The sequence below is a fragment of the Lutra lutra genome, chromosome 16 (genome assembly GCF_902655055.1).
Source record: "Lutra lutra chromosome 16, mLutLut1.2, whole genome shotgun sequence".
In the NCBI taxonomy this organism is placed as follows: Eukaryota; Metazoa; Chordata; class Mammalia; order Carnivora; family Mustelidae; genus Lutra; species Lutra lutra.
Genome location: NC_062293.1, coordinates 35,648,237 through 35,661,310, shown reverse-complemented (window position 1 = coordinate 35,661,310; position 13,074 = coordinate 35,648,237). Strand labels below are relative to the sequence as shown.

The 13,074-nt window shown below is 36.8% G+C and overlaps 1 protein-coding gene across 9 annotated transcripts in view; it reads left to right on the top strand.

The window, feature by feature from the left end:
* The window catches only part of BCAS3 (BCAS3 microtubule associated cell migration factor), a 592,326-nt gene that overhangs the window by 91,274 nt on the left and 487,978 nt on the right, over positions 1-13,074 (top strand). For all 9 annotated transcript variants that reach the window (XM_047708851.1, XM_047708852.1, XM_047708848.1 and 6 more), the window contains exon 7: positions 225-297. In XM_047708851.1, coding sequence (XP_047564807.1) covers positions 225-297 — 73 coding nt within the window. The remainder of the gene's footprint in view (positions 1-224; positions 298-13,074) is intronic.

The following is a 13,074-nucleotide window of genomic DNA, read 5'->3' as shown; positions in this document are numbered from 1 at the left end:
CTTTTTAAAAAAGATATTTTAAATGCTGTTTCAATTTTAAAAATAGTTATAGGTTTATTTATAGCTGTTTTATTTTTGTTCAATCAAGTGTATTATGTCAATTTGTCATGAATGTTTTGCTATCTTTTTAGCTGCCTGTATTTTGAGAGCATGAAAATAATGGAAAGTGTAAAAGAATCCTTCTCAAAGTTTTATTTTACCTTTTGTTTTATATTCCTTTTCAGGTACTCAAAAGTGTGACAACTTTGCTGAAAAAAGGCCCCTCCTTGGTGTTTGTAAGAGCACTGGATCTTCTGGGTAAGGAAATTAAAAAATTCTTTGAACCACAATTAAAAATTTGTATTGTTATTTCAGAGGGTGAATTTTGGTATCTTAAAATCCTTGTTACTGTAAGACAATGCTCTTACAAGAAAGAAGAGAAAAGAATTAAAAGCATATTTAGGGTTTCCTGTGGCTCCGGTCTTGTGATTTCTGTTTATTGTTTTCTCATATGCAGGGTGATAGCCGGAGACAAAAGAAGACAAGCAATAGATCAGAATTCAGTCTTGAAATAAAAGATTAGCATCATTAAGTTTTTTTTTTTTAAGTTTATGTGTTTTTTATCATAGTAACTTTTATGGAGACCAAACTAAAATCTTGGGAGCCTTGAAACTGTTCTGAATGTTGAATGTGCTGCAGTACCCACACACAGATCCTTTTGGAAAGGATGACAGCCTTTATTGAGTATTTGAGTAAATTCTCTGTTGAATCATTGACTAACCACTGAGCTACATAGACTTGGGGCAACCCAAGGAAACCAGGCTTTAAAATAATAAGAATTAAAGAAAAGTAAAACTGAGCAGAGATATTAGTAACTACACATTGTAGAGGGAGACAGATTTACAGAGTTGTTATACTGTATTATATTTATATAATTTTAATGTTGAGTTTTCAACATAAAGTTAGGACACATTCCAAGAAACAAGAAAGTGTGTCACGTTGAGGAAAAAAAGGGAGGGAGTAGGAACTGTTCTGCTAGTCTCTGGATGTTAAATTTTACAGATAAGGATTTAAAATATGTTCTAAGAAGTAAATGAGTCGTGTTTCTAAAATTAAAGAAAGTGTGGTAACAGTGACTCAACAAATAGAGCACCTCAATAAGGAGTTAGAAATTAAGAAAACGTAACGGAAATCTGGAGTTGAAGAGTGAGAAGTGAAGTGATTCACTAGAGGGACTCAGTACATGAGAGCACGAGAATTAGGGAACTGATGTGTTTACAGAGGAGCTGAACAAGAGTGGGAGGCTACAAAGAGGGTTAGCCGCTATGGTAAAGCCGCTTGGTTGACTTCTGTTTTCCTGATGTTTAGCCCTCTGTAGTTCAGGGGCATGTAGACCTGTGGAAACTCCATGAAAAGATGTGTTCGTGGAAGGCATTCATCTACCTGCTGAGTTGGGTTTGCTTTTTTTGAAAGGTTTTCTACTCCTTATCAACCCTGCTAACGTTAGTATGATGAAGGAGATTGCTTTTGTTTTTACAAGATTCATTTATTGAGGTATCACTTTATAAAAAAATAAGGCAAAAAGGAAGGGTAACGTGATTATATGCATTTGGTGATGGGATCATTTGTTGAGGGATGCATTTAATGGTATGGGGGTCATATTAGTTAGGGTTTCCAAAGAAACAAAACCAGTATGATGTGGGGTATATATGTGTGTAGTTGTATGGAGAGAGAGAGAGAGAGGGAGAGGGAGGTTGAGATTGAGATTTTAAGAAATTGGCTCACATGACTGTGAAGACTGGCAAGTCCAAATCTAGACACTGAGGGAAGAGTTGCAGTCCCAGTCCAAAGATGGAATTGTCTCTTCCTCCAAGGAGATCAGTAGTTTTTCCTGTTAAGGCTTTCAACTGATTGGATGAGGCACACTCAGATTATAGAACATAATCTGCTTAACTCAAACTTTACCGATTTAAATATTAATCTTATGTAAAAACTACTTTCTCAGAAACATCTAGAATAATATTTGACCAAATCTGGTTATTGTGGCCTAGTCCTATTGACATATAAAATTAATCACCATAGGGACAGTGAATTTAGTCCTAATTACAATAGCATTTGCCTATTACAAAAAGTCTGTTGTAGATATTTATTTTCCTCCTCTCGTTTCTGCTCCTGAAATTATTTCATAGTAGAGGAATCATTCTAGTAAGAGACTTTTATATGTTTGTATCATTTGCTGTGTTGTTTTAAGAGTGATTATTGATGAATAAATGTAAAGATACTTTTGAATTAAGTTCATAAGTCATTTCATGGACCGGAACTTTGAGCATGATATATCCTGTTGTTACTGGATATAAGCTCTCTCTTGCCTGTATGCTGTCTTTTTTCTCTCTTGTTTTATACCTTTCTTTCCAGTGGAAGACAATGGCAGGAAATACCCGTTTTGTTTTCACTTATTTATTTGCTGATCTGATTACAATAAACAACTGTTGTGTGTAATATCTTTGTCAGAATGTTTATAGTCTCAAGAAGGACATTTCATGTAGGATTGTGTTTCTTTTTTTTTTTTTTTTAAGATTTTATTTATTTATTTGACAGACAGAGATCACAAGTAGGCAGAGAGGCAGGCAGAGAGAGAGAGAGAGAGAGAGAGAGGAGGAAGCAAGCTCTCTGCGGAGTAGAGTGCCCCATGTGGGGCTTGATCCCAGAACCCTGGGATCATGACCCGAGCCGAAGGCAGAGGCTTTAACCCGCTGAGCCACCCAGGCGCCCCAGGATTGTGTTTCTTGGAAGTGTTATGATTGTTGGTGAATACAATTTTCTCTAATCTGAGCCAGTGCTGTGTGTGTGTGTGTGTGTGTGTATTTATATATTAAAGATTTTATTTATTTATTTGACAGAGAGAGATATAGTGAGAGAGGGAACACAAGCAGGGGAGTGGGAGAGGGAGAAGCAGGCTTCACGCAGAGCAGGGAGCCTGATGCGGGGTTCCATTCTAGGACCCTGGGATCATGACCTGAGCTGAGGGCAGACACTTAATGACTGAGCCACCCAGGCACCAGAGTATGTGTATGTTTTAAGAGTTATTCTAAGTGGGCAGTAGGTTAGCAGATGGTGATATTGAATAGACTAGACACTTTTTAATAACTCCAAAGCTGAATATAACAACAGAGAAATCTAGTTATAGGTCAATTCTTTTAGAATCTGTTTCCCAGATTCTGGGATTTTAAAGAAGTTATAACCCAAAATTTTTATGAGGCATATGCTTATTGACTGTGCTAATATAGCACTGGGGAATGGAAAGCAAATGTTGAATGCCTACTATGTATCAGGTCTATTAAATATTTTCCACTATGTAACATCATTTAATCATAAAACAAGCCTCTGAAAGAGATTGTATTATCCTCATTTTATACATGAGGAAACTAAAATTAAGTGAGGTTCAGTCACAGTTAGTTGTGGACCCAGGTCTTTGCCCATTTTCCAAGTCTGTAGATGGAACATGCCTTTGCATTTAGGGTACTCTAACTTCTTGTTCATGTATTAAACTTACTTTCCTGTTTTCTGGGCAGTTATTTTTAGAGTTGATAAAGAATTATTTTAAAATGTAGCAAGTAAGTTATATTTACACACTTATTTAAACAGTAACTTCTTAGGAGACTTTTTGTTTTGTGTATATTTTGTCTCAGTATTTCTGTAGAAATGGAATATACTTTTGTTGTTGATTTTACTTTTATTGTTTTAAGCAGTGTGATGCATACTGTTTTGCAGCTACTTAGCTGCAATTTTTCAGAGTGTGAAGGGACCTCCCTGATTGTTTCTTCTTCATGTGAATACAATGTTTAGTAAACACAAAGGGAATCTCCTTTGCATGATAGCAGTAATATACAAAGGACACCGGCATTGGGAAATAGAATTAGTTAATTTAAGAAACACTTAAAAATTGTTTTTGTTTTTTTTCTATTATGCACTGCAGTATTGTATAACCTTCTAGAAGGGGTAGATGGGCATAAAGGACTTATTTTTCATTAATCAGCGAAATGCTTTCTTAACTGATGTTCTCTAAGTCCTTTGACACATAGTAAGATGAACTCCAGAGAGCTCCTGTGTCTTTCTTTTAGACTCCAGTAATATGAATAATGGACAGCCCTTTCTTCCTTGCCCCCCTCAGTGAACCTGTGGATGTGCATAATGGCTGCCCAGAATGAATAAGCACACAGCCATGACACCCGTATTGGGCAGAATCTTGAACCATATTGTATTGCAGTTGCCAAGGCCAAGGAACGCTCTTATTTAATGAAGTTCAGTGCCAACCTTTGTCAAAAACGAAGTAATTTCAAGACAGGGCAGGTTCCCTAATAATATTCAAATAAATATCTGTTTTCATCTTAAATTTACCTTGAAAAAGAAAGTAAGTTTAATAGCTAAATAAGAATAAAGTCTTAATTTAAAAATTAAGGACTATTCATTAAATATAATACAGTTAGTTCACAGTATTTATTTTTTGCAGTTTTGTTGCAGAACTTGGATTGGCAGAATTCCATGGGACTGGTATTTGATAGCCACTGCCTGAAAGCAGTAGTTATTTAGGTAGAGGTTAAGCAGTGTTTCAGTGTCCTGAAGTGTTACTGAATAGACTTTATTTCAAGTTGTGTATAAAGTAAATAAAAGTTCTGTTAATTAAAACTAGGAAGATGATTGCTTGGAGTTATAGGTATGCAATGTTTCTTTTTTGGTGAAATGTCACAGATGATGTTACATATGATAGCATGTATTTTGAGTTTTGACTAATTTTCATCCTGTTGTGTTCATGTGGTCTGATGAAATCACATTTTGGGCTGGTGTTATTTCTGCAGACATGAGAGATTTAAGATGTTCTTCCAGTTTTGGGTGCTTTAATATATGAGCTTTCCAAACAGTTCCTTGACCTTCTTTCAAGGACCAAGTCTTTCACTTGCCCATCTCTGGTATTTTTCACTCCTATGGGTGTTCTGCATTTTCTTCTGGCTCTCTGCTTGGCTCTGTGGCTCTCTTTCTTGTTTTCAAAGAATGGTCTTTTACATTTTTGGCATACCATTTATCAGAGCTGCCACATTGGCATAAAGGTTTTTAATGCAATGGATCAGCATAGTAGGGTATCCAGTATCATGGATTGCTCACGGGGCTCTGGACTTTATATCTAGAGTATGCCCTGTTCATCTGATTGTGGATGTAATGAAATCTTAAGGAAACAAGATGACTTTACTATTACTACTTAAGTACTTTCTCTCATGTGGCTTAGAGATACACTTTATATATCTTGAAATGTTGCACTGCCTTTAGTCAACAAAAGTCACTAGCATGAATGTTAATCATGCAGCATTTACTGTATTCACTTTCTTGCTTAAAGCAAATTTTTAATTTTCCTATAGGGGGAAGGCAGAGAGCCAGAATATTACACACTTGACTTACGCTTACAAAGTTTTAAAACACATGCTGGACAAATCTGTAAACTGAGACACACATTATTATGTAATATTTTAACCACGGAAAGCTTGAAAAATACGTTTATTTTAAAAAATAGTATCTGAACTATGGACACTCCTAAGGGGTGTGTTGCAAGGTCATATTTACAGACATTACTGTATATTTCCTTGTGATCCTGAAATTGGTACAAATCTCAAAAGGCCCACCAAAATGTTTGCATATAAGTGACCAAACCAAAGGAATGTTGGCTTAGTTTTTTAAAGAACTTCCTTACTTGCTATTATATGCTACATGTATCCCTGAAAACCTGGAAACAGATGAATACTCAAACTGAGTAATTTGAGGAAAGTTCAAGTCAAATATGTGGGAGCTGAGACTTTTTACCATTTCTAGGCAAGGAAAGAGAGCCATTAGCAGAAACTGTGAAGGGAGTCCTATCAAAAGGTTCACATACAGAAACTCTGGTGTAAGGATTTGGTTTACGTGTAATAACTTGACAGCGGAGCACTGAGGGGTATGGCAACTATATACTTTCATTTCTCTAAATGGCTCCTTCAGGCTGAACCTAGCCAGAAGCCAGAGGCTGAGTTCTGAAGGTTCTGAGAGCCCGCTGAAGCAATCCATACTGTATGGGTCAGTCTCCCGTGGCAGGGAGCAGGGTGCAGACAATATGGAGTGTATTGGGAGGAGCAGCACACTTCTATTCAGTAAAATTCCACACTAAAACAGAGTTTATGGGGAAAACAAATATGGAGGAAATTTCTGCTGTGTTGTTATCGAGCAATAATACTAATTAAAAGTTAGAAATTTTAAATAGAAATGTTAATACTGATTAAAAAAACCCACTAGTAATAAGGAATTTTACCAAAAAAGGAAGTGAAGATACTTTTTTGTAACGGGTGTGTACAGAAGTGTCGAGACAGTTAAATTAGGGAGAAAAGAGCAAAATGGACAAAGACTGTATAGAAACAAGTTCTAAGTACATTGTATGCCTAAGCATGCCTTAACACATGGTCAGACTGAGCCATAAAGAACCTGGTTTCTCCTGGTTTTCTCTGTTCAGTTGAGCTAGAGTACTTTGTATTCAATTGCTGTTGGGTTGTAGCACAAAAAATTAAAATGCTGTCAATTTCATTTATTAACACAGCTTCCTGATATACTGACAAAATCCCCATTTAGAATCATAAATAATACCAAAAAACCTGTATGAACATGCTTTTAATGACTTTATTGAAGCATAATTGGCATAAAATAAGCTATATATAAAGTGTACAGTTTTGTGTTTGACATATGTATACACCTATGGAAACCATCACCCCCAAAATATTCCTTGTGTTCCTTTATAACTCTTCCCTCTCAGCTCCTTTTCTTTAGATGACTAGTGATCACAATAGGTTAGTTTGCATTTTCTATGATGTTTATGTAAATGGAATCATATAGCATCTTTGGTCAGGCTTCTGTTATGTAGCATATTTATTTTGAGATTCACCCATGTTGTTGCATTTATCAATAATTTATTTTTATTGTTGACTAGTATCATATCATGAATATTGATTACCCATTCACCTGTTGATGGATATTTCAGTTGTTTTGTAGACTTTGGCTTTTACAAATAGTGCTGCTATGAACATAATTTTCAAGTATTTGTATAAACATATGCTTTTTTTCCCTTTGGGACCAATACCTGTGAGTAGAGTGGCTGAATCACATGTTAGGCATATGTTTTTCAAAATGGTTATCTTATTTTTACAGTCCTACCAGCAGTGTATGAGATTTCTAGTTCTACTTCCTCACCAACAGTTGGCTTTTTATCAGTCTTTTTAATTTTAGCCATTGTAAGAAATACGTAATGGTCTTTCATTATGATTTCACTTTGCACATTACCAATTTTTAAAAAGTGTTTATTTATTTTAGAGAGAGAGAGAGTGGGGAAGGAGGCAGAGAGAGAGAGGGAGAGAGAGAATAGCAAGCATACTCCCCACTGAGCATGAAGCTTGATGCAGGGCTCGATCTCAGGACTCTGAGATCGTGACCTAAGCTGAAATTGAGAGTCGGACGCTTAACCTACTGAGCCACCCAGGCGTTCATTGTACATTACCAGTTTTTGAAAAAAAAAAATTCTCAATCTTCTAAACTCAAAATGGATGAAAGATCTCAATGTGAGACAGGAATCCATCAAAATCCTAGAGGAAAACATAGGCAGTAATCTCTTTGACATTGGCTGTAGTAACTTCTTTCAAGATACGTCTCCAAAGGCAAGGGATACAAAAGCAAAAATGAACTTTTGGGATTTCATCAAGATAATAAGCTTCTGCACAGCAAAGGAAATAGTCACAAAACTAAGAGGCAGCACACGGAATGGGAGAAGATATTTCAAATGACATTACAGAGAAAAGGCTGATATCCAAGATCTATAAAGAACTTCTTTAACTCAACACTCAAAAAACTAATAACCCAGTCAAAAAATGGGCAGAAGACATGGACAGACACTTCTCCAAAAAAGACATGCAAATGGCTGACAGACACATGAGAAAATGCTCAGCTTCACTAGCCATCAGGGAAATGCAAATCAAAAGCACTATGAAATATCACCTTACATCAGTTAGAGTGGCAAAAATTAACAAATCAGGAAACAACAAATGTCGGTGAGGATGTGAAAAAAGGGTAACCTTCTTACACTGTTGGTGGGAATGCAACCTTGTACAGCCACTATGGAAAACAGTATTGAGGTTCCTTGATACTAAGAATAGATCTACGCTATGACCCAGTAATTGTACTACTAGTTATTTACCCCAAAGATACATACTTAGTGAAAAGAAGGGGCATGTGTACCCCAATGTTCATAGCAGCAATATCCACAATAGCCAAACTGTGAAGGGAGTGGAGATGCCCTTCAACTGATGAATGGATAAAGATGTGGTTCATATACACAATGGAATAATATTCAGCCATCAGAAACAATGAGTACCCACCATTTGCATCGACATGGATGGACTGGAGGGGATTATGTTAAGTGAAGTAAGCCAAGCAGAGAAATACAATTATCATATGGTTTTACTTATGAGTGAGACCATAACTTCACTTATGAGTGAAACCACTTTTAAGTTTCACTTAAAAGTTTCATTTGTGGAACATAAGCACTAGCATCGAGGACCATAGGGGAAGGGAGGGAAATCCAAAGGGAGAAGTCAGAGAGGGAGATGAACCATGAGAGACTATGGACCTGGAGAAACAATCTGGGGGGTTCAGAGGGGAGAGGGGGATAACAGGGTGATGGGTATTAAGGAGGGCACGTGCTGTGATGAGCACTGGGTATTATACTTAACTAATCAGTCACTGAACGCTGCATCAAAACTAATTATGTACTATACAGTGACTAACTGAACATAATAAAAAATTATTCTTTAAAAAATTTTTCACTCTTCAGTTAACTCTTCTTTCATATCTTACAATTATTTGAGCATTCTGAGTTTATGACTTTCTGATTCATAGTGTTGTTTCAAATCTGTAATTGCTTATTATACAAATACAAATTTGTATTGCAAATCTATAATTGCTAGATAAACATTATTGTAAGCAATAAGCAGTATTGATTTACTATATGTAATGGTTCTTGAAAAGCCACTTTATTTTTTTTTATTTTTTAAGATTTTATTTATTTATTTGAGAGAGAATGAGAGAGAGAGCATGAGAGAGGAGAAGGTCAGAGGGAGAAGCAGACTCCCCAAGGAGCTGGGAGCCCGATGCGGGACTCGATCCTGGAAGTCCGGGATCATGACCTGAGCCGAAGGCAGTCGCTCAACCAACTGAGCCACCGAGGCGCTCAAGCCACAACTTTATACCTTTCTTTTTCTTCTTGGTATAATGGAGCTTTTGCACAACACACATGTTGTGAATTAAGAATTAAGAATTAAGAATTAAGAGTAATATTTCTACATATGGTTTCAGGTGAAGCTACCACTTCAGCTTAATCAAAACAATAATTTCTAGTCAGAATATTGTATCAAATAACTTTGAAACATACACACTGCCAATTATTACAGTAATGTTTTTCAGTGAGTGGAACTTCCAGTCACATCTCTCAATGTTCTTGTATAGGGCCTTCCCTCTTGAATCTTTCTTTTTTTTTTTTTTTTTTTTTCCATTCAAGATTTTATTTAAACTTAAGTTAGTTCACATGTAGTGTAGTATTAGTTTGGGGGGAGAATTTAGTGATTCACCAGTTGCTTATTATATCACCCAGTGCTTATTACATCAAATGTCCTCCTCAGTGTCCATCACTCAATTACCTCACCCCCCACCTACCTCCCCTCCAGCAACCCTCATTTGTTCCCTATATTTAAGAGTCTCTTATGGTTTTCCTCCAGAAAGGAGGAATTATTATAATTATTTCAATTGTATTATAATTACAATTATTATAATTGTTTCTTAAATTCCACATATAAGTGAAATCATATAGTATTTGCCTTTCTCTGACTGACTGACTTTACTTAGCATAATACAACCTAGTTCCATCCACCTTGTTGCAAATGGCAAGATTTCATTCTTTTCACTTGAATCTAAGCTACTTTCTGGGACTTTAACTCATTTATCAGGAAATATACCACAGTCATATGCTTGATAGATATTTGCCTGCCGGGTCCCCTATATTAAGTCACAATCACCAACATTATATGAGGGTGAAAGTCCACATGGGAAGAGACACTTAACCATTCTCACTTTCCCAACTGAGCCCAACACTGGGCCAACTGAGAAGGTGGAAAATGAGAGCGGGAGAGAATGGCAGAACCACCACCTATCCAATCCCCAGAATCCTGAGTAATAAAGTGGTTATTGGTCTAAAGCATTACGATTTCTAGTCGTCATACAGCAATAGATACATGAACCATATTAACCATTTATGTACATACCTAGTGAGAAGGATGACTCCTGTCTGTTTACAGTCACTGCTTTTATATGTTTAGGAATAGTCTTTATTATTATTATTGCTATTTTGTGAAACAGAATTTACTGTGGCTCTCGTTATGTACATGTGAGATACATCTGCCTGGGCCAGCCAGGCTCTCAGGGTTCGCACGAAAAAAGCCGAAGTACATTTGGCGGGGCCAGCTCTCCGCACCGGAAGTGGCCGCGTGGGCAGTTCAGTCCAGCTTCCGGGTTCCCAGCTTCAAGGCGCCGGTCACCGCCGCCTTTTCAGCACGTTTGGCCTCGATTTCCCGCCAGTTCTCCTCACTTTTCATCCAGGACAGCGCAGCCTTCACTTGCCAGTTCTCTGACTCCAGATCCCCCCCAGTTGTCATTGCCCCACAGATCCGGTCTTGGTCTCTGCTGGGCTCCATGCCATCTCAGGTATCCTCTCTGTCCAGCCGTGTGTTCTCAGTAGGAGGCTCCGGGGGACTTGGCTCCCGCCCCGCCATGCAGGTCTGGAAACACTCTTGATTTTAACTTTTATTTTGTCCTAATCAGTTTTTCTCTGCTGTAATTTTATTTTAATGTGGATTTTGGAGCAAGGGATTCATGAATCCCCCCAAAGGTTGGAAAAATAGTGAAGAGAATGGTGTAGATAGAAGAGAAGCAAAGGAAAACAACAACAACAACAACAACAACAACACAACAACAACAAAACCCCACCTAAATTATTTAGCAAAAGATGGTCTTTCTTATAAAGAGGATTGAAAACGGAAATAGAATTTTATTTTATTTTTTTAAATTACGTTATGTTAGTCACCATAAAATACATCATTAGTTTTTGATGTAGTGGGGTATTTTCTTTAGAGTTAGCTAATGAATGGCTATATATTCTAAGAAATTACATCATGTCATGAGAAGTAGTCATGATACTTTAGAAACTTAAAATGTATGTGATATATTAAATGGGAGACAAACTGTGGGAAGTCAGGTTTCCAGCTTGTATTTTTTTTTCCCCCACACATATTTCTCTTTTATGACTATGTCAGGCTTTTAAAAATTTTTAGTATCATAGTATGAAGGAAAAGATAATTCTCATCAAACATGCCTGATTTTAATATTGAAGGTCCACATGGAAGTAGATCACCAGAAAGGAGAGTCACCTTCAAAGAAATGACTCCCTGACACCCTTCTTTATCAACAACCACTTATATACAAGTCTTTCTACTTTGACTAGTATGATAACCTTTCATTATTTTATAATTAAAGTACAATCTATATTTTCAGAGTAATGTTTATCATGTAAACTCACTTTTAGTATTTAATATCTTTTTCTGTGAAAATATGGACTGGAATAGAACACATTACAATTTTTCTCATTAAAAGTAAGGGAAATGATTTTCCATTTAATGCCCTTTCATTTAGTCATAGAGTTTTCAGGAACAAATTAAAGTCACTAAGTGAAACATGTGTGTTTGGGTAGTTATCTTGTACTTGTTATAGTTTTCTATTTTGTGGGATTTAGGGGCGTTATGTTCATTAAGATAAAATTCCATTTTTTCTTCTAGTAGTTTAGTGTGAATGTTATTCCTTTTCGTTCAGTATATTTTTGGCACAGGTTTAACAATTTTATAGAGGTTAGGGGCTGTGGTTTGGAGGGGTTCAAGTGCTTTGTAGATTTGTATTTCTTATATTTGGTGTAGTATAGGTACTCTTTAATAAATGGCACCTTGGGACAATGGCTTCAGTCCTTCCTCTGGTTTTCTGATAAGCCTTTTACCTTCAGCTGCTTTTTTCCATCTTTCCTTTCCCATTAAGTTCCTGAGCACACATACCATGTGTGTTAGGATTCCTCTCTGATGCCTTCCCTCTGACTGGCATCTCTGGTCCTACACTTGTTCTCAGCCCCTTTCTTTCTTTCTTTTTTTTTTTTTTTTTTTTTAAAGATTTCATTCATTTACTTGACAGAGAGATCACAAGCAGGCAGAGAGGCAGGCAGAGAGAGGAGGAAGCAGGCTCCCTGCTGAGCAGAGAGCCCGATGCGGGGCTCGATCCCAGGACTCTGAGATCATGACCTGAGCCGAAGGCAGCGGCTTAACCCACTGAGCCACCCAGGCGCCCCTCAGCCCCTTTCTTTTGATTCTTTAGCTGTCAACACTTTGATCCAACAGATCTGAGACCTGTTTTTAGTAATTCCCTGCTTACGTGAGACTCCTTGCCTCTGGGAGTAAATCCTAGGTGATTTTATCTACATTCTGCCACTAGTAGTACTATCACACTCTACTTGTTTTCCAAGTAATCCCTGCTCAGTTCTGGGCCAGTTCAGGAGAAGACTCTGCTAATTTTTGAGTATTTCTGATCCCACAGTGTAAATGTTATTTAGATTTGTTGGTTTTTCGTTTTCTTAGTTATGCTATAGTGCAATTCAGGAGCAATTTCATTTGCCCTCCTTGTTGATATATATTATTTTTTAAAGGTGTTTGGAGACAGAGTTATATGGCCATGTATGTACACACAAACACATTTGTACAAATATTTGGGTTGTATCGTTTTTATCTGCACCTTGCTTGTTTTTGCCATTTGTTAATATTTTATCCTGTGTCTTCATTTAACAATGATTATTAGTGCTACCTCATGCACACCTCATATACCAAAATATCATTTTGGCTATTCTTACAGTATCTCATTTAATACGTATTCCATTATTATACATATTTTAAA